At 40.2% G+C, this 22004-nt stretch overlaps 3 protein-coding genes across 6 annotated transcripts in view; 2 read left to right on the forward strand and 1 right to left on the reverse strand.

Annotated features, from left to right (window-relative positions):
* The window catches only part of LOC126091865 (39S ribosomal protein L48, mitochondrial), a 78326-nt gene that overhangs the window by 20554 nt on the left and 35768 nt on the right, over positions 1 to 22004 (forward strand). For 2 of the 4 annotated variants that reach the window (XM_049907145.1, XM_049907146.1), the window contains exon 5: positions 36 to 236. In XM_049907145.1, coding sequence (XP_049763102.1) covers positions 36 to 224 — 189 coding nt within the window. In that variant the 3' untranslated portion in view covers positions 225 to 236. Of the gene's footprint in view, positions 1 to 35; positions 326 to 12464; positions 12482 to 22004 lie in introns of those variants that run through there. The other 2 variants (XM_049907148.1, XM_049907144.1) reach the window with 2 other exon arrangements.
* Positions 4732 to 22004, reverse strand: part of LOC126091864 (WD repeat-containing and planar cell polarity effector protein fritz) — a 67082-nt gene continuing 49809 nt past the window's right edge. Inside the window, exons 11-13 of the mRNA XM_049907143.1 lie at positions 14873 to 15075; positions 6018 to 6213; positions 4732 to 5934 (exon numbers count right to left, since the gene is read on the reverse strand). Of these exons, the coding sequence (XP_049763100.1) occupies positions 5870 to 5934; positions 6018 to 6213; positions 14873 to 15075 (464 nt within the window). The 3' untranslated portion in view covers positions 4732 to 5869. The remainder of the gene's footprint in view (positions 5935 to 6017; positions 6214 to 14872; positions 15076 to 22004) is intronic.
* On the forward strand, positions 12514 to 13233 carry LOC126091866 (uncharacterized). Its single transcript, XM_049907149.1, has 2 exons — positions 12514 to 12642; positions 12827 to 13233. Exons 1-2 carry the CDS (start codon positions 12576 to 12578, stop codon positions 13174 to 13176), a joined length of 417 nt encoding a protein of 138 aa, XP_049763106.1. The 5' UTR covers positions 12514 to 12575; the 3' UTR covers positions 13177 to 13233.

The following is a 22004-nucleotide window of genomic DNA, read 5'->3' on the forward strand; positions in this document are numbered from 1 at the left end:
GTACCATATTTCCAATGATTGCACTACTTTTACAGATAGTCGATGTGCCTTCTACTACACTGGCAATTCTTCTTAATATCCTGAGAGCTACAGTACCAGAGGGAGTCAATCTCAGTGTTCATGAGCATTCGCCAGAACATGAAGAAATTCGTTATGTACCAGACCAAGAATTACTTGAGTTGAAAAGCCAATTAGAAGCTCTTGGGGGACCAAGAAAGAAATAATGACAGAATGAGGTATTCATTCACTTTTAATATATGTACAAAATTTATAAAGTTGTAAAAAATATAAGTTTCTTGTAAAAATATACATTTTTAAAAAATTACTTTTTCTCTTTTAGATACATTAAGTAATGCAAACTGAAACAAAACATTTTCAGAACTACATGTTCTCTTCTCAGTTTACGGAATATGCTGTTTCTGCCATTAGTGTCATTCACACTAAAACCTGTCTACCTCAATCATTCCAATTATGAGCCATCTATACAAGTGTCATAGACTATTATGCTCTTTTGCCACAGACTGAACTGAACTTTTTATTTGTTTCTGGAAGCTTTTGGACAATGATCAGGTACAGTGGACTGCCACATCCTTTAACCCTTTCATTACGGTGAATTCCTACAGAAGTCAGGAGCCATTCAACCGGTGGACTGCTGTAGCAGTTCCACCTCGCATCATATTTCTCTGCTTCACCACACTCGACTTGTTTGAAGTTTGACCTATGCATAATCTAGTGGCTTTGTTTAAAGTCTGTAGTTAACAATAGAGTAACTATGTGGCAGTGGCATTCAGTTTCAAAACATTGGTTTCGCTTGAGTTGCACTGCTCATTTCCCATCTTGTTTCTAATCTGAAGTGACGTTGTTAACGTCAGTTAGTTTCTACTAAAAGTAATATGGCAGATAAGTGATATACTGTTGAGGAAGCTCTTTCTATCATACTGGGTAGTGACTTTGAAGATGAAAGTGAATCATCGTCCAAATCTGACGATGAACATGAAACACCTAGTATAGATCTTCTACATCAAGTACACGTGCTACTCCAGCTGTTCCATTGACATCACCAGACTTGGATTTGTGCATGGAAGATGAATCCTACAGACAGTGAGATAGATGAAGAGGCATCAGAATCGTCGAACAAGACAAAAATGACAACTTGAATCTGAAGAAACACGCGTTCGACGCAGCTACTTCTGGACTGAAAGGTATCATAAACAATGACAGCATGCTCTGTTTCTTTAACATGGATATCACAAAACGTTTTGTGTGAGGAAACTAACAGATACTTTTCTTAAATGGTGGCTGCTGGTCATGTTCCACAAAGGATCCAATGAAGATGGAGTGATGTAAATATCATTTACATTCAATTCTTTATTGCCACTATGTTTATCATGACAAGAGTAAATAAATTGAGCCTGTCTGAATATTGATCTAAGAATCCAGTTATTCACACACCAATATTTTCTAAACTGCTACCTAGAAACCGATTTCAACATATCTTACGGTTTTTACATTTCACCAATAACGAAAAGCCTCACGACAATAACTATTTGTACAAGCTATGGCCAGTAATTTAACACTTCAGAAAACAATATAAGGGAAATTTCTATCCTTATGAAAAGTTATACATAGATGAAAGTTTCCTATTATTCAAAGGCAGGCTAAATATCAAGCAGTAATACCTGCTAAACACAGCCGTTTTGGGATAAAGATATTTGTTATCTGCGATGTCCACAATAATTATATTTTATTGTCTACTGTGGCTCACATACAGGTATTGAAAACTATGACCTTGGTATCTCCGGAAAAGTAGCTACATTGGTTGAGCCATATTTACAGAAGGGACACACGCCGTACTGTGACAATTGGTATATGAGTCCTGCCATGTTCTGTTGGTTGTATGACCGGGCAACTAATGCTTGTGGTACAGTCAGGCACACAAGAAAAGGTATGTCTAATATCCCTGAGAAACTAAAGAAAGGAGAGCTTACTTTCCATTCTGCATCGGAATTTCTGTTGGCACTAAAATGGCGTGACAAAAAAGATGTATGTATGCTTTCGACAGTCCACTCTGCAGAAATGGTCAAAACTTCGAAGATGGATCGTCCAACACGCTAGAAGCAATTGAAACATTCAGTAGTTGTAGACTACAATAAATCAATGGGATCTGACGATAAAAGTGGCAGAGTAATAAAGACCTTGGAAAGCATCAGAAAATCCACTAAATGGTATCACAAACTGTTTATTCACGTCGTGCACATGTCCCTTTTCAATGCTTACTGCTTATATAAGAAACGTGTAACGAACATTAGCTATGCCAACTTTCAAATGGGAGTCATACAGGGAATCCTGGAAAAATATAAAGTAGAAAAAAGAAAATCCAGCGGAGGAAAAATATCAGTCCCTTGAGACTGGCAGCAGGGCCTCACCTACCTGATGAGTGGAGCAGCTGCAGAGCTCACAAGAAGCGGAAATGTGTTGTAAGGAATGCAATACGACACTTTGGGCCTTTCCCTGCTTCATGATTTACCATATACAAAAGACTCTTGAAATGTAACACAGTGCAATGATATTTTCGTAATGTAATCCTACTGGAATGTATACCCAGGCCGCTGAAACATTGCACTTGACGTTTGCGTATGAAATTGGCAGTGTAACAGAGTAACAAGTGAAGAATGATAGGCACTAGGTGTTCAGCGTGGAGCGCCAGCCAATCACAGCGCAGTGAGCACAGCTGTTACTCATGTGCTGTGACGTCAAAGTTCCCGCGTTGCCGGCTTTGTTTAGTGGATGTGTATACAACGTGAACTGTATGTTGTTTACCGCATGTTTTCGTTGTACTGTGTGATATATCGTTGTGACTTTTGTTACGTTGTGAGTGTACATACTTGGAAAATGCCACCGAAAAGACTTCGTTCACCTAGTGACAATCCTTTGCGTCGAGGGGTGCCGCTAAACAGCCAGGCACTGGAGTTACTACGCAGAACTCGTGAGTTTTACGAGCAGGAGAAAAACTACGTAAGCATTCATGGACAGCCATCAATTCCTGCCGACAAAGTGGTGGAACGTACGTCGAAAACTCTTGGTATTAGTGCAAGAACCGTAGTAAGTAAAGGAGTATTACTACAAAACTTGGAAGATACTGAAGTGAGCCGTAATGATTCCGAGCTGTCCGGATCAAATAATACATTTTTATCAACCCCAGGAAAGAAGAAAAAGCGACCTAGTCCTATCACAGATTCAGATTCTTTCCAGACTGATGCAATTCGTAGGCATGTTTATGCTTACTACAGCAGAAAAGAGTATCCGACTGTAGCTAAGTTATTAATCTCTTTAAAAGAAAGTGAACTCTTCAGGGGTGGTAAAACATCACTAAAAATTGTGCTAAAAAACATGGGTTTCCGTTACAAAACGCTAGACGGACGCAAAGTACTGTTAGAGAGGGCACATATTGTTACCGCTCGCAGCATTTTCTTGCACAAAATTGTGGGCAGAGACATTCATTCCATAATTTGGCTAGACGAAACGTGGGTTAATGCCGGGGAAGCTGTCAGTAAATGTTGGACGGATAACACACCCAGCAGTAGCGGCCATCAGCCGCCGGGAAGAGGAGCTAGATTAATTGTGGTCCATGCAGGCTCCTCCAGTGGTTTTGTCCCTGACGCACTTTTAGTTTTTAGATCAAAAAAGACTGGTGATTACCATGAAGATATGGATCACACACGATTTGTTGAGTGGTTCAGGAACCTTTTAAAACAATTTCCTGTCCCTACAACAATTGTAATGGACAATGCTCCATATCATTCGGTGATACAGAACAAAGCCCCCAACCACAAATGATCGGAAAGAAGTTATGGTGCAGTGGTTACAGGCTCGAAATATTGCAGCGGATATGAGTATGACAAAGGTTCTGTTATATTCTCTTGTTAAAGAAAATAAGCCTATGACAACTACATATGTAGTAGACAAAATTGCCAAGGAGCAGGGTCATACTGTAATAAGGCTGCCACCATATCACTGCCATTTCAACCCTATTGCGTTAATATGGAGTGATGTAAAAATGTATGTAAGGAACAACAACAAGTCCTTTACAATAACAGAGGTGGAAAAGCTGTTGCGTGAAGCTCTTGTGACTGTGGATGCAGCCTCATGGAGAAAAAAAGTAGAGCATGTCGAGAAGCTTACACGAGCAGCACAGACAATAGAAGGCATTATCAGTGGCCATGAACAATTAATGATTTGTCTTGCTGATGACGACGATGAAGACGGTTTTGGCGATGAATCGGACAACAGTGACGATGGCGAGCTGGATGGAATTGCGCCATTATCGCTGTAAATTGGTGAGTGAAAAATTACTAATATTGGTTATTTATTGCAATCTCGGTTATTATTTATTTTGTAAACTACGTACATTATTGATTTTAAAGTACCAGTCGTCAGATGCTTGTTTTTTGTATTTCTTTGCTCCGTTATCGAATTGGTGCGCATTGTTATGCTTTTACATGCATTATTATACGCTTGCTTACTTCCTGTCATTGTAGTACAACTAAAAACGAGTTTTTATATACACTGTAATTGCTCAATCGCTTGCATTTACGAGACGGGACGGAAAACTGTATCGTCTGCTGTGTGTATAGAGGCTGCTGTTGCAACATCGCTATTACAGTATAGCCAACCTAACTACACAAAAAGCGAACTGTCAAGTGCAATGTTTCGCCGGCGGGGGTATAGTGCAAACCAATTATAAATAAATATTATTGAAGTAGTGAAAACAAAAATACTATTCAATATATGTTTTAAATAATAAAGCACCCACCCCACCAGAGCTGAATCAAAACACGGATCTTATAGAATGTAAGAAAAAAATTACACGAATATCTGAAAACTCCAAGAAAACTGTTTTTATTCAAAATGAATATCAAAAATGTATGATTTGAATAAATATTTTCCCAAACAAATATCTAGTATAAAGCCCAATAACGGCAATAATACTACGAGTATGAAAGCAGAGCCACAGGGAGCGCAAAAAATGTGCCGTGCAGTGGGCAGGGCCGGGCGGGACTGGTGCTCGTCCACAGTGCATGACACAACAATCACAGTGCCAACACAAAGTACAAATATTAAATTTAGACAGCACTTTTTTAATGCTTTCACTTAAAAACAGTAGGAACAAGAAGGAAGATTTGCTCCATACTGTAGGGATAAAATGAGGGAAGTATTTTCAACAAGTATAACAATTTCTCAAAGTGCACTAGATACATATTTACGTCATATTTTCTTTAAAGTACTCCAAGCTGTGCAGTTCAGACAGAAATCATCCAAAGTTGACAAGATTTTTTTCAATAGATATGTGGAGGTTAACATTGGACCTTTGGGATTCACATCAATAAATGTCAGCATTGGTGAGTACCGGAGTTATAACATCTCACAACAGACATACATCAGTAATATGAAAAAAACAAATAACTTGTTCATCCCTGGGCTATAAGGCTCCTACAATAGATCTATCAGTCCGTTTGGAAAGGTATACTCCGCAAAGAATAATCACAGTACTTGTCAGGTATATACTAGATGTGCATTTACTGAATTAATACCACAACAAGAGGAGTGAGTGGTTGTCCACAGTACCTAGAGCATTGATAATATCACCAAGAACAGCATATTCACATTATTTGGAAAATTCAGTGAGAAGGGATAAATAAAAATCATTTCTATAAATATATTGTGCAAAATACTGAATAAATGAAACATTTACTTTGGCACACAGATGAGTAAGGCACATCATAAAGCCACTTGGCTACAACTGCAGACTGGTAAGGCACTTGAACTGTTGGCCTGAAAATCCAAACGAGAGGTTTTTTTTTTTTATTTTTTATACAACACCAAAATGGACAACTTTTATGGTGCCATTTCCATTGTCCTCTTCCTCAGATATATCTGTAAAACAATTTAAAATGTGTATAAAATTTTAAACCACATAAAATATAGTGTTAATCTGTTTGTAATCAGAAACATGCTACCTGCACTGGTTGAAAAATCTTTCAAGTAGTCTTTGTTGCCAAGGCACAGTGGCAGACTGTCAGCAAGTTCCTGCTGTGTGTCTGGAATGTAAACATGCTGTCTCTTGGAGTGCTCTTTCTGCAACTGTAAAGCACTGCCAGATGGTTTCACATTCAGGCAAAAATCCTCCTCTTCTGCCAATGATGGTCTTGAATCCTAAATATTTCATTTTTAATCAAACAATGGAAAGTCCAAGATGGAATAACAACAATATTATGAAAAAGATAAGTTGCTACTCACAACACAGAGAAGCAAACAGGCACAATGACAGGACTGCTATAAATTTAAACTTTTGGACAAAAAAGTCATCCTTCAGAAATAATAAATAAATAATAAATAATAAAAAAACACACGCACACATGGCCACTGCCTGCAGCCAATATGGCTCTACTTGGGCTACAGTGGCTGGAGACAGTAGCCGTGTGTGTGTGTGTGTGTGTGTGTGTGTGTGTGTGTGTGTGTGTGTGTGTCTGTCTTTTCTGTTGACACTGTGACTGTCTGCAACTAATGTTTTATTTTTAGAACACATGAATGTGATTCACCTATTATAATGAACTTACTGTAAAATTCACTTTTAATGGAAAATAAACTGAATGCATTTTTAGAATATATCTGTGCTATGTTAATCAGCATATAGAACAGCAGGTCTCAGCAGACTTGCATGCAACACCTTAGATACTATACTGGAAGACCCTTCAGAGACAAATAAAACTGTTAATTTTGGGAGAACTGCAAAATGCCAGTAAATACCTCGTGACAAAAAAGAAAATGAAATGTGCGTATGGCATTATTCACAACAAGATCACATCTGGGATGTTGGACACCTAGTACAAGTATTTTATTTGACGCCAATTCGGCAACTTGTGCATCGATGTAGATCAGGACAATGCACACACCTTAGTCATGTGTGGAGAAAATCCTCAACCTCGCCAAGAACTGAACCCAGTGCCAGTGCCACGTGGTCAAGAGTCAGGAACCCTAACCAGAAGACCATGACGTGGTGGCAGAAAGTTACTGACATCCAGCAATTCTCTAAAAATGTCATAGATCACACCATAGGCAAGGAATGTTTTAAATATCACAAGATATATTAAACGTTGTCAAAAACACATCTCCCAATTTTCCCTTCCACATTCAAGAAAATTTCCCTTCCTTTCCTGTTGAACCTCATTTCTTGGCTTACACACTAAAGTCTGACACTGTAGCATTCAATCAACAAAAGAACAGAGCTGACCATTTCATACAGTAATGTGCTGAAATGAAGCTGGATAAGCAGTATAATATACACTGCAACATTGGCAGTTTTCTATCGAGTACCCCATAATATCTTACAGTGGCTTCAATTGGCACATGCCTACATGTGAGTACTCAGTTTCTGCATATAGTCTCTGATACACTTTCATTGTACCCTGATAAAATTATGTGATAGTTGACACTTCATGTGCTGGAGCTGGTTTTTTCCACTCACAGCGCTCAATGTCACGCCTGAATCATTCGCTGTTCTTTCCTGATGAGTCCGGATCCTGAATAAGAGGTATGCCATTTTTATTTTGTAGTTCATCACACATGATAACCAAACCAAAAGCAACAAACACACACAACAATGTTAATGAAATACATGTGTTTCAAAACACAGCACTAAGCAAACACTACTGGATACTTCTACACAAGATGGATTCAGTGTCACACATACAGTTATCATAATCACAGAGATTGGTTTACATTAGAAAAGCTTTGCAAAACATTGCATGAAGCCATATTTTTGTAGGCTGCAATTCACTGTTGTGACTGGGTCACCACAGTTACAAATATAACTATTTAACATAGCGTTGTAGCACAGTGCAACAGTTAGCGTGTAAACCTGACGTATTGTAGGTCACAGGTTTGAATCTCGTCAAAAGCAGCAAAAATTTTTTTATTTTAAATCTAATTAAAAGGGTTGATTTCTACTGTTATTCAGTTAATTGAGTAAATGATTTTTTTTTATTTCTAATACAAGAGGTTAGCTTTAATCACCATGAACAGAGCGATCACTATTTAAGTTCTGCCACAGATTGTTGATTGCTGTTTTCTCAGACACACTGCATATAACGAGGTTGTGGTTAGCTTAGGACACGAGTTTAAATTCAGGAATAAAAACACATTGTCTGTCGCAGTTTAGCCACTGGTCACTTAAAACTAGCTGTCAGCAGAGCATCTTGCATTTACAACATCCCTCGCATCGACCACTTCCAACATTACTCCACATAACTCATTACAAGCATTTGTGAAGTGGTCTGCCATGTTCGTGTCACCTGTAACTGAGAGGTAGCCAGCAGCCAATGTGGCAACAATGTAGGATCAAGTGACAGACATCAACTATCAGGTAATTTTAATCAGACTATAGTTAATGTGCATCTCCCACTGCCTACCTTCATATATCCAGATCAATTCAACCAACTCAGTCAAAAACAATTACAGTTGCCGCCATCAGGCACATAGTTCATGAGCTTGGCACTATGAGACTGTTTACATAAAGAGTGTCCTGTTACAAGGGGTGTAAGAGATTTCATATGTCCCATCAGCATATACAGTCATTTTTGCATCTAGAGTGCTGATAATGAAAGTTCCAGTTTCAAAATGCTGTAGAAAGATGATGTCAAGTTTGAACTGCATGTTATTGACACAGGAGTAGAGGGAGAGGGGGCATGGAGAGAGAGAGAGAAAAAAAAAAAAAAAAAAAGACAACAACACTGTGTCTTAATATAAATGGAGTTGGCTACAAATGACAGATTAATCACAATACGACAGCTATGGTTTGAGCTGCACATTACACTATCCATTCTGCTCAATGTACAAGACTGCACAAGTTTGGGAGTAAACAGCTGTGGCACTGTTGGTTAGGTAAGCCCACCCACCACAGCAAGGTTGTAATACATCAGATGGGAAAAATTTGTTTTTAATTGTCCTGGGGCCAAAAACTGTATAAAAAGCAAAATGACACTGGTTTTTAATTGTCCTGGAACCAAAAATCACATAAAAAGCAAAACAATATCAGTTTCTAACTGTCATGAGACTAGTGCAAGACATTCAATACGCTGTCCACCATTTTCTACCACAATCTGAAATCAAGCATGTTCCACAACCGATCGGAGTGTCTCAGGGGTCGCATTCAGCCATGTCCACAACTGGAGCATTGAACACAACATCTTTCAGATAACCCCATTGGATGAAGATGCATAAAAATGATCTTACCCACACATCCACATTGTCGAAGGGTTGTAATGACGTTGGTGTGCAAAAGATATGCAAGCATTTATGAGTGATGCTAGTAGTATCAAAATCCACAGTACTCCTCTCCTCGAAAAAATATGATCCTAAGATAAATGATGCCATCAACATGCCCCACAAAGTCACCTTTCCAGAATGAGTGGTACCAGTTTATGACACGTGTGCATATTTTCTGTTGCCCTAATTCTGCATACTGGCATGTCCTTGGACGTGGAAATGGGCTTTGTCTATCCACACAATGTTCCATGGCCATTCATTGTCCACTTCCATGACAACAAGAAATTCCAGAGCAAATGTTTGTCTTGCTGGCAGGTCAGCAGGAAGCAGCTCCTGTATATGGGTGATTCTGTATGGATATCGATGCAGGATGTTCCTTAGAATTTTATATGAGGTTCATTCAAATGAAACCTGGTCAGTGTGTCTACCTTTGGCTTACACATAAGTTGGCACCACATAACTGCGGGTACGGTGGCGCCATCTATTGGTAGAGAGACTGATGCGTGCACACCATTTGATGCATAGCGCCAGTGTGGTTTCAAGCCAAAGAGAAGGTGGTCTTACAAGTTATTGTCCACTACTGAACCTGCAGGCAAGTAAGCAGGAACAATGAGGAGTGATTCAATTTTTGGCGGCAGAGGGAGTTGGAAGCCTTGAAATGTATCGACAAATGGTTCAAATGGCTCTGAGCACCATGGGACTTAACATCTATGGTCATTGGTCCCCTAGAACTTAGAACTACTTAAACCTAACTGACCTAAGGACATCACACAACACCCAGTCATCACGAGGCAGAGAAAATCCCTGACCCCGCCGGGAATCGAACCCGGGCGCAGGAAGCGAGAATGCTACCGCACGACCACGAGCTGCAGACGAATACGGCTTCCTGTCGCGTATTGTCGCAGGTGACGAAACATGGTGTCACCATTTTGAACCAGAAAGCAAGCATCAGAGCAATCAGTGGAAACATGCGACTTCACCACCTCCAAAGAAACCAAAGGCTGTGCACATCAGTTCTGGTAAGGTCGTGATGTCCTCCTTTTTTGACCACAAGGACCCAGTCGAGTTCCTGGAACGGGGAACCACCTTCATTGCCCACAGTTATCAAGCCACTTCACAGAACCTTAGACGAGCCATCAAGTCAAAACACAGGCATGTTGTCCAATGGCATTATCCTCCTGCATGATACTGCAAACCCACACACGACCAATGCGATGAAGACGACATTGCAGCAGTTTCCGTGGGAAACGCTGGAATATCCACTGTACAGCCGCAACCTTTCACCGTGTGACTTTCATGTGCCTGGACCTCTAAAACAAGCTATTCGCAGACATCGATTTGCAACGGACTACGAAGTGTGTGACTGGGTCCAGGCTTGGATCTGACAGCAGCCTACTAGCTTCTTCAAGGATGGATTAAACTGGCTAGTGTTGCAATTGGATAAATGTGACCGTTTTTTGAGTATGTGTGCTGTGTATAACTACATTTTTGAGTTAACAAAATCATTAGCGTTACTTTACTCCAGTGACCAGGTTTCATCATTTGAATGTCCCTTATACAACGTGCTTGCAGCCACATCTAGTGTTCCAGCTTGAGTCCTGCATGACCGAGTAAGTGAGCACAAAATACGGGATGGGGCGAGCACACCCTAACTGGATAGGCTGCCCGCACTAGTTCTAGTGACTGAGCATAGATGCTGTGACAGAATACATAGCAGGTAACTTCAAACACAGTACACATGTCATTATCCGTGTGAGACTGCAGCCAGTACGGGCTTCTCATTTGTGGTGTGTCTCTCTCTGTTATCATGCAGCGTGAGGAAGCCAGTGTAGTAAGACGTAAGATTGAAACCAATGTTTACACACTGAAAAAACGGGAAGGTCTAAAAAGCCAAGTATGGAGTAAATTTCTGTTGGTTGTAGATGAAAACAGTGCATCTGCTGGGTACGTATCGTGCATAAACTGCTCCACATTATTGTGCTTCCAGTCGGGAACCACTCATTTAAAGAAACACAGTTGCAAGAAACCTCACAAAGATACAGCACCTTCAGGGATACCGGCAGTAGTAAAAAATATTATTACAGAAAAGTGTGTTGCAATGTGTGCTAAAGATATGAGGCCTTTTAATGTTGTTTCCGGTGAAGGTTTCAGAGAATTAGGCCAAGAATTAATACATCTAGGTGTGCATTATGGAGAAGTTAACATGGCTGATGACATGCCACATCCCTCTACTATAAGCAGACATGTCAAAGAACAAGCTGATGCAATACGAAACAGCATAATGCCTTCTGTTATTGTGGAAGTTGTTAATAAAACATGTGCTGCGACAGTTGATATGTGGACTGATTCGCATAATCAGGTGCACTATTGGACGCTTACAGCACATTACATTAAGAGAGATTGGTCTCTTGTGAACAATGTTTTATTTACAACAAAATTCCCGGACGTTAAGAAGACGGGAGTAAATATTATGAAAGAAATTGAAGAGAGGATGGCTGATTGGGACATTTCGCCGGACATGTTGCACGGTTTTGTTTTTGTCTCCGACCACGGTGCCAATGTAATAAAGGCTTTGGAAAATCACGAAAGGATTCCTTGTGCTGCTCATTGTATAAACACCGCACTTAGCCATACTTTCGATGAAAACTTCTTGTTACATCATGCCCCCAACATCGCATCAACAATAAATACTGCAAAATGCATTGTAAGGTACATTAAGAAAAGTGGCCTCTGCTCGTCTTTGAAATCATCGTTGAAACAAGAGGTCTGCACACGCTGGAACAGCTTGTACACTATGCTGGAATCCTTACACACCCAGTATAACGAAGTTGCTGCCTTGTTGGCGGAAAAGGACTCCGCTTACAGACTGCAAGGATATGACAATGAGCTTGCAGGAAAAATTGCGCATTTTCTGAGACTATTTAAAGAGGCCACAGATGAATTAGAAGGCGAAAAAGAACCGACAATTCAGTTAGTTCTTCTTTGGTTTCACAAACTGCAACAAGTCTGCAGTGTCAGTGACACTGACTGTCAGGTGAATAATTAATCCAGTTAAAGGCACTGTTTCATTATGATACGCGATAGATTTATAATTAACTAGCGTAATAGATGTGTACTAACAGATATGTATTTTTTAACAGGAGGTACAAAGGATTAAAAATCGAGCCTTGACTTTCATTTGTGAGAAGATTGTGATCACTTCCAGACATAAAATTGCTACGTTTCTTTGGCCATCTTTCCGTGATCTTAATATGCTTGAAATAAATGAAAAGCAGGAAATTTTTAGCAATGTGCGACAAATGTGTGCTACTTACGCAGGTACAACATGCAATTATTAACATAATCGTTTTTGCATAGATAGTGGATAGTGTATTATAGAGAAATGGGAATGTTATAATTCGTATAATATTTCATTAATGTAAAACACCTCAATTTTAGGGGAACATTTCGATAATTTCCACATCAGTTCTGTATTACTTGTCTCTTTTGTTTATTATAATAGATCCTTCAAGTACTGTGTCATCACCACCCAGAAAGAGAGATAGTTTCAAAGAATGGAGAAACAACAGGTCCTCCGCAGCAGATGAAGTAGATCTCTACATTTTAATGCCCCCCGGAGATGATTATGACATCTTAAAGTGGTGGAGCAGACATGAAACAGATTTGCCAGGCCTGGCTGCAGTTGCAAGATGTATTTTATGTATCCCAGCAACAAGTGCACCAAGTGAAAGATGCTTTAGTAAAGCCGGCATGTTATTAACAAATCGCCGCAGCCAATTAAATACGGAACGCGTTAGTGATTTACTGCTGATCAACAATAACTATAATTTTGTTTCTGTTGTAAACAAGTGAAAAGTATGACAAGTTACGTCCGTAAATGTTTAATGTTCTTTGTATGCTTTTTTTTATGAAGATGGTTGTCTTCTAGACAACAGGGAAAGCACTTATTTAATGTTTCCTATTAATGAAAGGAAAAATATATCTTCTGTTTGGAAATGAGACTCGTCTTCTATTCGCGATTGTATTGAAATATCATTTTACTTTTCAAGTGCTTTATGAATTTAGCTGTGTCACATACCTGTTCTTGGAAACATTACTTTTGTATTAAAAGAGAGAGAGAGAGAGAGAGAGAGAGGGGGGGGGGGGGGGGCATTGGATTTGTACAGTACAGTGCAGCGAGCCGGGGGCAGGCGAGATGAGACGTCAGCGGTGACCGATCATGCGCGGTTATCCGGATGTCCGGAATCCAGACAACAGACATGGGGCAAGTACGTGACTGAGCTGAATCGTATGGGGCCAGACACGAGCGGCTCGGTCCCCCTGTCAACAGGCGAGCCGTGTCCTGGCAAACACTGAGCGTTGCAGCTCTCTAGTTCCAGCAATTCTCTGTGCACTGAATGTTCGCACCCCATCAGTCAACCACTCTTGCGATGCTGTACCACATCTTTGACAGAGATCAGATCAACTAATTTCCTCCTCCTGCCATACTGCACCTCGAAAGGATCCATGTCTTCAAATTTTGTAATCATTTCTCCAAACCCTTAACAGGCATTCCACTAATGTCTTTTTTCATACCCTTGAGTGTCCGAAACTACTGCAGGGTACTGGTGCACAGTCACCATTCTTGTTAAAGAGTTAACCAGCACTGTGTGATCCTTCATGGACACAGTTATGTTGAGCGTCTTGGACACAAACTGAGGAACAGCTGCGTGGCTTGTGTCTGCTGGTGCGCATATTCTGACACTTACAGTACTATCCATTGGTCAAATTTTTGTTTATTATTATTATTATTCTGCTCTTGATATTTCCCCCCATGTCAATATGTTGCTCAAATTTGATGTAATTCTGAGCAATGGTTCTCTTTCTACAGCATTTTTAAACTGGAACTTTAAGTATGGACACCCTGTATTTCCTCACATGACCATCCTCCCACTTTATTATAACAAAAATATCTGCCTCATTAAATGAACCATACAATTTTCAACTATCTCTAGTTTTGCTGAAGTTTACAAGGTAAAAACCACTTTGGCTCTTGTGGGTGGTACAATCTTGGCAGTGCAATTACTGTAAGGTTAAGGATATAAAATATTGCAGTTGATATGAACCACAGGTTTCTCCTCTAAAGTGAGGACAGAGAGTTGTGGAAAGGGGTGAGGGAGACAGTTCACTCCATTTACAGACTGAAAAGACTTATGAAACTTCAGGAGAGAAGGAGGCCAAGATAGAGGAAAAGGTGCTTGAGGAACTGAGGCATCATGTGATTCTATTTTTGACCTCTCAATCATTTCAACACCTTTTCCTTCTCCTTTGCCTATCTCCCCATACCTCAAAGGTATAGGAAGATAGCAGGAACATTACACGCAAATAAAGTTCATGAACATAACAATACTGAATACATTCACAGCTCAGCCTAAATGAAATGGTCATCAAGAGGTTACCATAGTTACACATGTGAGGTCAAAACAGAAATAAGAGAGCATTAGAAACCGAAACATGTGTTGGAGGTATAGGCAGCAACAATATATTGCATCACGTTTTTAATACTCACAGGCACAAGAATGTGAGTGACAGTGTCAGAGAACTTCACTTTTGGTTTCTCTCCAGGTGTTCTCACAGCACTCCCTTGCTGTCTTGGTACTGGAAGAGGAGGTGGTGGTTGAGGTGGTGGTTCCGGTGAGTCATCACTCGTTGTATCACGGCTATCACAACCAGAGCATCCAGAACAACAGGAACGAGAACACTGAGATGAATCTGAAAAATATTAAACCTGGCCATGGAGTTGCTTGACACAAACAAAATAGGTTTCACATTTATTAATAAGAATGTAATTGTCTTAAGGCAGTTGTAAACATTATAAACATTGACAAATGATACTTTACAACTCAAGCACATTCTGCAGAGGCCACAAAGATGAAGAACACCCTTATTTGTGCAGTCCATCCAAGTTACACAAAAAAGATCATATGTAGGGACTCTGGCCTTACTGACACGAACAATAGCAACAGTAACCCAATTTTGACAACAATGAGCATCAGTATAAGTTACAGCGAAATCAAACTTGAATTCACAACACACATCAGGCCCACAGCGTGGCCTGTCGTGTTCCAGTGAGATTTCCTTGAAATACACAAAACTGATTTGTTTCCAAGAAGATTACAAGAAAATTCTGTATTTCATTTTAGCCTCCCTCCCCTCCCCACTTTTGTTCATATGGAGCTTGCTCGCTGCATTCACTAAATTTTCTTCTCATCTTACTTCTGCCTACTTAACTGTAATTTTCAGTCAGCAATTTCTATTCGTTTCTCATCTTTGGCACATTGATTACTGGCAGGTCACCATCAGTGATACTCTGGAATCTCAGTATTGCCTTTATTTTGTGACTCTAGTAATCCAAGGTTTGAAAGAACATTTTCTTCTCCCAACAGCACGTATTTCTTTATCCATTCTTTCCTTATTTCCTGACTTCCTAATTCTCCTCTCAAGAAACTAGTTAAAAGTTCTGAAAACTGTAGATTTGATCATATTTTTAATTTATGTATTTATCATGTATCAGTTGCTCATATATTGTCATCTGAAAAGGAAGCATCCCATTTCTGACCAATGTACAGTTAACTTAGCTTTTCATTGTGCTAAAGGCCAATTAATGGCTATGTCAAGACAGTTATTTACTTCTCCTTTCCTTTTTCATCCTCCTTCAGGGCACTTTCATTTTCTCAGATGAGCTCTAATCATCAACCATGACACCATTTGCTTCTCATTTGTTTTCTTTGTCTCCGTTGAGTTATTTCTCCTGTTCAATATGCAGTTCTTTTAAGTTCGTTTTTCTCTTGCTTCCCCACCCATTTTCTTCATACGTTTTCCTGGTTTGCAACATGGTATGGATCTTTATTGTTAATTTTTCATCTTCCATTCTCTATAGATTTTCACAGAGTGTAACATGTCTTTTTCCGACATTATCTGTTATTTTGGCATGTAATGACTTCCTTTTTTGGCCTCAAAACCAAATTGTCATCTTTGTTCTTGATTGGACCTAATATCTTTTGGAAACTTCTTTCTATCTTTTCTGAATCTTCTTTTGTCATTTTAGATAAATGTGGTGTTTCTAGTTCATAGAGGGCTTATGGTTTTGGTTTTACAACTGTATTATAATGCCTTAATTTGACACATTTAGAAAAACATTTTTTATTGTACTGGTTTCTCAGTTTCATGTATTTCCATTTTTTCAGTTCCGATTTTAATTGTTTCTTTTTCACTTTTTATGTTTATATTTCCATCCAGATATTTTAAGTTGCTTGTTTTCTTGATGTTGCCATACTTGGTTCTCTAATTTCTTGGTCATATACTCTGTCTTTTCAAACAATAATTGTAAACCTGCCTTCTCAGCTGGTTCTTTCAGAATTTCTAGTCTTTCCATTGCATTCTGTGAGATTCCAATCTAGTATTACAAGATAATCTGTGGAGGCCAAAAAATTTATTGCTTCTTTCAATCTATTCAACTTAATGTAGTTAAAACTTCCTGGCAGATTAAAACTGTGTGCCCGACCGAGACTCGAACTCGGGACCTTTGCCTTTCGCGGGCAAGTGCTCTACCATCTGAGCTACTGAAGCACGACTCACACCCGGTACTCACAGCTTTACTTCTGCCAGTATCTCATCTCCTACCTTCCAAACTATACAGAAGCTCTCCTGCGAACCTTGCAGAACTAGCACTCCTCAAAGAAAGGATACTGCGGAGACATGGCTTAGCCACAGCCTGGGGGATGTTTCCACAATGAGACTTTCACTCTGCAGCGGAGTGTGCGCTGGTATGAAACTTCCTGGCAGATTAAAACTGTGTGCCCGACCGAGACTCGAACTCGGGACCTTTGCCTTTCGCGGGCAAGTGCTCTACCATCTGAGCTACTGAAGCACGACCCACGCCCAGTACTCACAGCTTTACTTCTGCCAGTATCTCGTCTCCTACTTTCCAAACGTAATGTAGTTAACTTTTTATTTTCCTTCTTATATTTTTCATTCTCTTATGACTTTTTCCAACACACAGTTGAATAACAATGGTGTCAAACCACCTATTTGTTTGACTCTTGGTACAATTTGGAAGGGCCTAGAAGTTATTCAAAGAAATTTAACTTTGGATACTGTATTTGTTTAGCCATATCTCGAATTTTCCATTGTACTGGAACTTTCTTCAGGATTTTGCAGAAGGAGTCTGCTGATTTTATAGTTTACTTCTTTATTTAGTCTTGCTAGGGTGTGTGCTTGCTGTGTGCGGACAAAGGAGGAGCTGGCTGCAGTTCGCGAACAGCTGAATGCACTTTTGGCTATGGTCAGTCACCTTCAGGCTGCTACCTCGGGGCATAGTGCTGCCAGAGAATGTGTCACGTCACATGGGCCATCTCAGGTGTCGCTTGTTTTGTCCACTGGCTCTGCTTCCAAAACACCTCCTAGTGCTCCCGACGCTGTGGATCCGCCCTCACAGCAGGGTGAGTGGCGGGCAGTAATGCGTTCACGTCGCTTGAGGCAGAGGGCCAATGTGGAGACAAGCCAACTGACCTCACCCATTCACCCTGTGAGTGGACAGATGACCACTCCTCCAGCAGGGTCTGAGCAGGCACATGAGGGGAAGCATTTAGTAGTTATCGAGAGCTCGCTCCTGTGTTAGGCACGTTTGGAACCCCTTAGGCATATAGTGTTCAGGGCTGGGAAGAAAGCCAATGTGCACTTGGTATGTCTGCTGGGGGAGGGGGGGCTCATCCAAAATGTGGAGGCAGCCTTGCCTGCAGCTATCAAGCATGCTAGGTGCAGTAGTCTGCAAGTTGTCTCTCACATCAGCACCAGCAACACTTTTCGCATGCATTCTGAGGCCATCCTCAGTTCATACGGGTGGCTGGCAGAAGTGGTGAAGATCGCTGGCCTTGCATGCGGGGTGCAAGCAGAGCTTGCAGTTGGCAACATTGTTCACAGTGTTGTTCGGGGTCCTTTGGTTTGGAGCTAAATGGAGGGTCTCAACCAAAGAGTTCATCAACTCTGTGGCAGTCTTGGCTGCAGATTTCTAGACCTATGTTATCATCTGGGGATTTGTAGCACACCCCCTGATAGGTCAAGGGTGCACTACACAAAGGGAGCAGCTACTCAGGTAAACCAGACTACTTGTTAAGTGCACATGAGAGCTTTTTAGGCTAGGCAGTAATCTGAGGTGCTCCGATGAAAATCACCAGTCGATTTGCAGCAAGGGAAGTTAAACAGCGTTCAGAATAAAGACGCTTGGACTATCATAATTTTATCAGTAAACTGTCAAAGTATTTGTGATAAGGTTCGTGAATTTACTGCTCTCCAGGAAAGTTCTCATGCTCAAATTATTCTTGGGACCGGGAGCCAGCTGAAGACCAAACTGGAAAGCTCTGAGGTATTTAGTGAGCCATGGAATGTACATTGGAAAGACAGATTAGAGACCATAGGAGGTGTAGGCAAAACCAAGTTAATTGTTGGATGTTTTTACTGCCCACACGATTATGCTGTGACAGTTCTAGAGTCATTCAAAGAAAGTCTAGGGTCAATAGTGTGTAAATACCCAGTACATGCAATATTAGTTGGAGGCGACTTTAACCTACTAAGTATAAACTGGGATGTCTATGGATTCATTGCGAGGGATACGGACAGACAGTCATGCAAAATACTTTTGAACATGTTTTCTGAGAACTGTCTTGAACAGCTAGCTCAGCAGCCCACATGCAATGGAAATACCTTAGACCTTGCAGCTACAAACAGGCTGGACCTTATCAACAAAGTCAGTATAGAAATGGGGATTAGTAAATATGATGTCATTATAGCAGCTATGATTATGGAAGTTTATCAGTTGAGAAGGCTAGGAGGATGCTTCTGCTAGATAGAGCGATAAGCAGTTATTAGTATCTCACTTAGACAGTGAAATGGCATTTGTCTCAGTTCCAGTTAGATGCCTGTAGAGGTATTATTGGCAAAGTTTAAGCAGATTATAAGTCATGATCTGGTGAGTTATGAGCCAAGTAAGTGGATAAAGGATGGAAAAGACCCACTGTAGCTTAATAACTAAAATTGGAGGATGTTGAGGTAGCAGAGGCTGTTCACTCTCAGTTCAAAAGGGAATGCATCAGGTGTCTGTGAAAAGATCTGTGCACGAAGTATACAACAACTATCACCATCACACGTTAGCAAAAGATCTGTCAGAGAACCCGAGGAAATGATCTGGTGAGTTATGAGCCAAGTAAGTGGATAAAGGATGGAAAATACCCACTGTAGCTTAATAACTAAAACTGGAGGATGTTGCAGTAGCAGAGGCTGTTGCACTCTCGGTTCAAAAGGGAATGCATCAGGTGTCTGTGAAACGATCTGTGCACGAAGCATACAACTACCACCATCACACCTTAGCAAAAGATCTGTCAGAGAACCCGAGGAAATTCTGATCTTAAGTAAAATCACTAAGATTGTCTAAGGCTTCCATTCAATCCCTTGTTGACCAGTCTGGTGTGGCAATCAAAGATAGCAAAACAAAAGCCGAAGTTTAAATTTCATGTTCAATAAATCGTTCACACGGGAAAATCGCACAAACATACCATCATTTGAGAACTGGACAGACTCCTATATGGACAACTTAGTAATAAGCATCCTTGCTGTATGGAAACTGAAAGATTTGAAAGTAAATAAATCACCAGTTCCAGATGGAATCTCAGTTAGATTTTACAAAGAATCTATCACCCAGCACAAAGTACAAGCAACTTGAAAAGCATAGGCGACTCCAGTGTGTAAGAAGGAAAAAAGAATGGACCTGCAAAATTACAGAGTAATATCACTAACCTCTATTTGCTGCAGAATGCTTGAACCTATTCTCAGTTCAAATATAATACATTTTCTTGATACTGAGAAGCTTACATCCACGAATAAGCATGGTTTTAGAAGTATTGTGAACTAATGATGAAGGGCAACAGGCAGATTCGATATTTCTAGATTTCCAGAAACCATTTGCCACGGTGCCCCACTGCAGGCTATTAAGGAAGGTACAAGCATATGGAATCAGTTCACAGATATATGAGTTGCTCGAAGACTTCTTAAATAATAGAACCCAGTACTTGGTCCTCGACGGTGAGTGTTCATTACTTCTTTAGTTAGTCTTGCTAGGATGTGTGCTTGCTGTGTGCAGACAAAGGAGGAGCTGGCCACAGTTCGCGAACAGCTGAATGCACTTTGGCTATGGTCAGTCACCTTCAGGCTGCTACCTTGGGGTGTAGTGTTAGCGGAGAGTGTGAAGCAATCTGTGATTGTTTGCTGATGATGCCATGGTGTGAGGTAAGGTGTCAAAGTTGAGTGACAGTAGGAAGGTACAAGATGACATAGAAAAAATTTCCAGTTGGTGTGATGAATGGCAGCTAGTCCTGAATGTGGGAAAATGTAAGTTAATGCAGATTAGTAGGAAGGTCAAACCTGTAATGTTACTAGTGACCTGCTTGAGACAGTCAAGTCATTTAAATATCTGGGCGTAACATTGCAAACTGATATGAGATGGAACAAGCCTGTGAGAACTGTGTTAGGAAAGTCAAATCGTCGACTTTGGTTTATTGGGAGAATTTTAGGAAAGAGTGGTTCACCTTCACAGGAGAACGCATGAAGCACTCTCTTCTGCAGGCTGCACTGTTCCCATTCTTCGCAATGATGTAGTTTCATTCACTTGACTGAATCATTCATTGATCTGACACTTATTTTCTTGTAAAGTGTAGCTGTGAAGATGTATCTGAAGATGTATTTACAAATGTGTTAGTGGGATTTCATAGCAAATATGTCAGCCAATGGAACTAATGTGAAGTGCTCCACAAGCAGGTGAGGAGGATTATTTACCGCATTTATAAATTTTTCAGATGTGAATCTAAAAGTGAGACTGCTGTGCTGATAAGAATGGACTGCAGAAGAATGTGGTTTGAGCAAGAGGACTAAACAACAAATTGTAGACAAAAGTGTCAGAGTTGTAGAAATGTCAGGAAAAATAGGTTTTGTGTCACATGAAAAGGACTGAAATCACAAGAAACCTGTAACACGAATGGATAGTTTGGTGAGGATGTTTTAAAGCACTCTGTGTATGAAATGTATAGAGATGGTGACTGTCCAACATCACAAAAACTTGTGACAATTACACATGGGAAAATTGAATTCAGAGGTGCACATCATCAATACAAAGATTTTAAAAATACAATGGTTTGAAATATGTTAAAATTAATGTTGGAAGAAAGTTTTTAATGGAAAGAAGTGACATAGCTGCAGCACAAGCCACATTCCTGAGAAAGATGAATGAAATAAGAGAGTGCCACACTGAAAATCTTCAGAAAAAAGACGTTGATAGGGAGGTGAAGATGGGTGTAAGCATTCAACCTATCACCGTAAATTTACAATCATATGACATGGACAGAGTCAGTTGCAGTGATGATGGTATTACACTGTAGACTTTGGAACAAAGTTATGTAATAATACCAGGTGATTCAAAAAGAAAGAACAGATTTCAGTTGTTTATGGCTAACTATAAAAAACAGAAACACATTGCACAGGTCACTGGACAGAGGAAGGTTCAAAGTTTTGACACAGCTGCGCAGCTGTTTGTTTGTAGCAACATGGCGACCACACCGCAACAGAGATAATTTTCTGTGTTGGCATTTGTGCAA

Source organism: Schistocerca cancellata, chromosome 7, assembly GCF_023864275.1.
Source record: "Schistocerca cancellata isolate TAMUIC-IGC-003103 chromosome 7, iqSchCanc2.1, whole genome shotgun sequence".
Classification (NCBI taxonomy): Eukaryota; Metazoa; Arthropoda; class Insecta; order Orthoptera; family Acrididae; genus Schistocerca; species Schistocerca cancellata.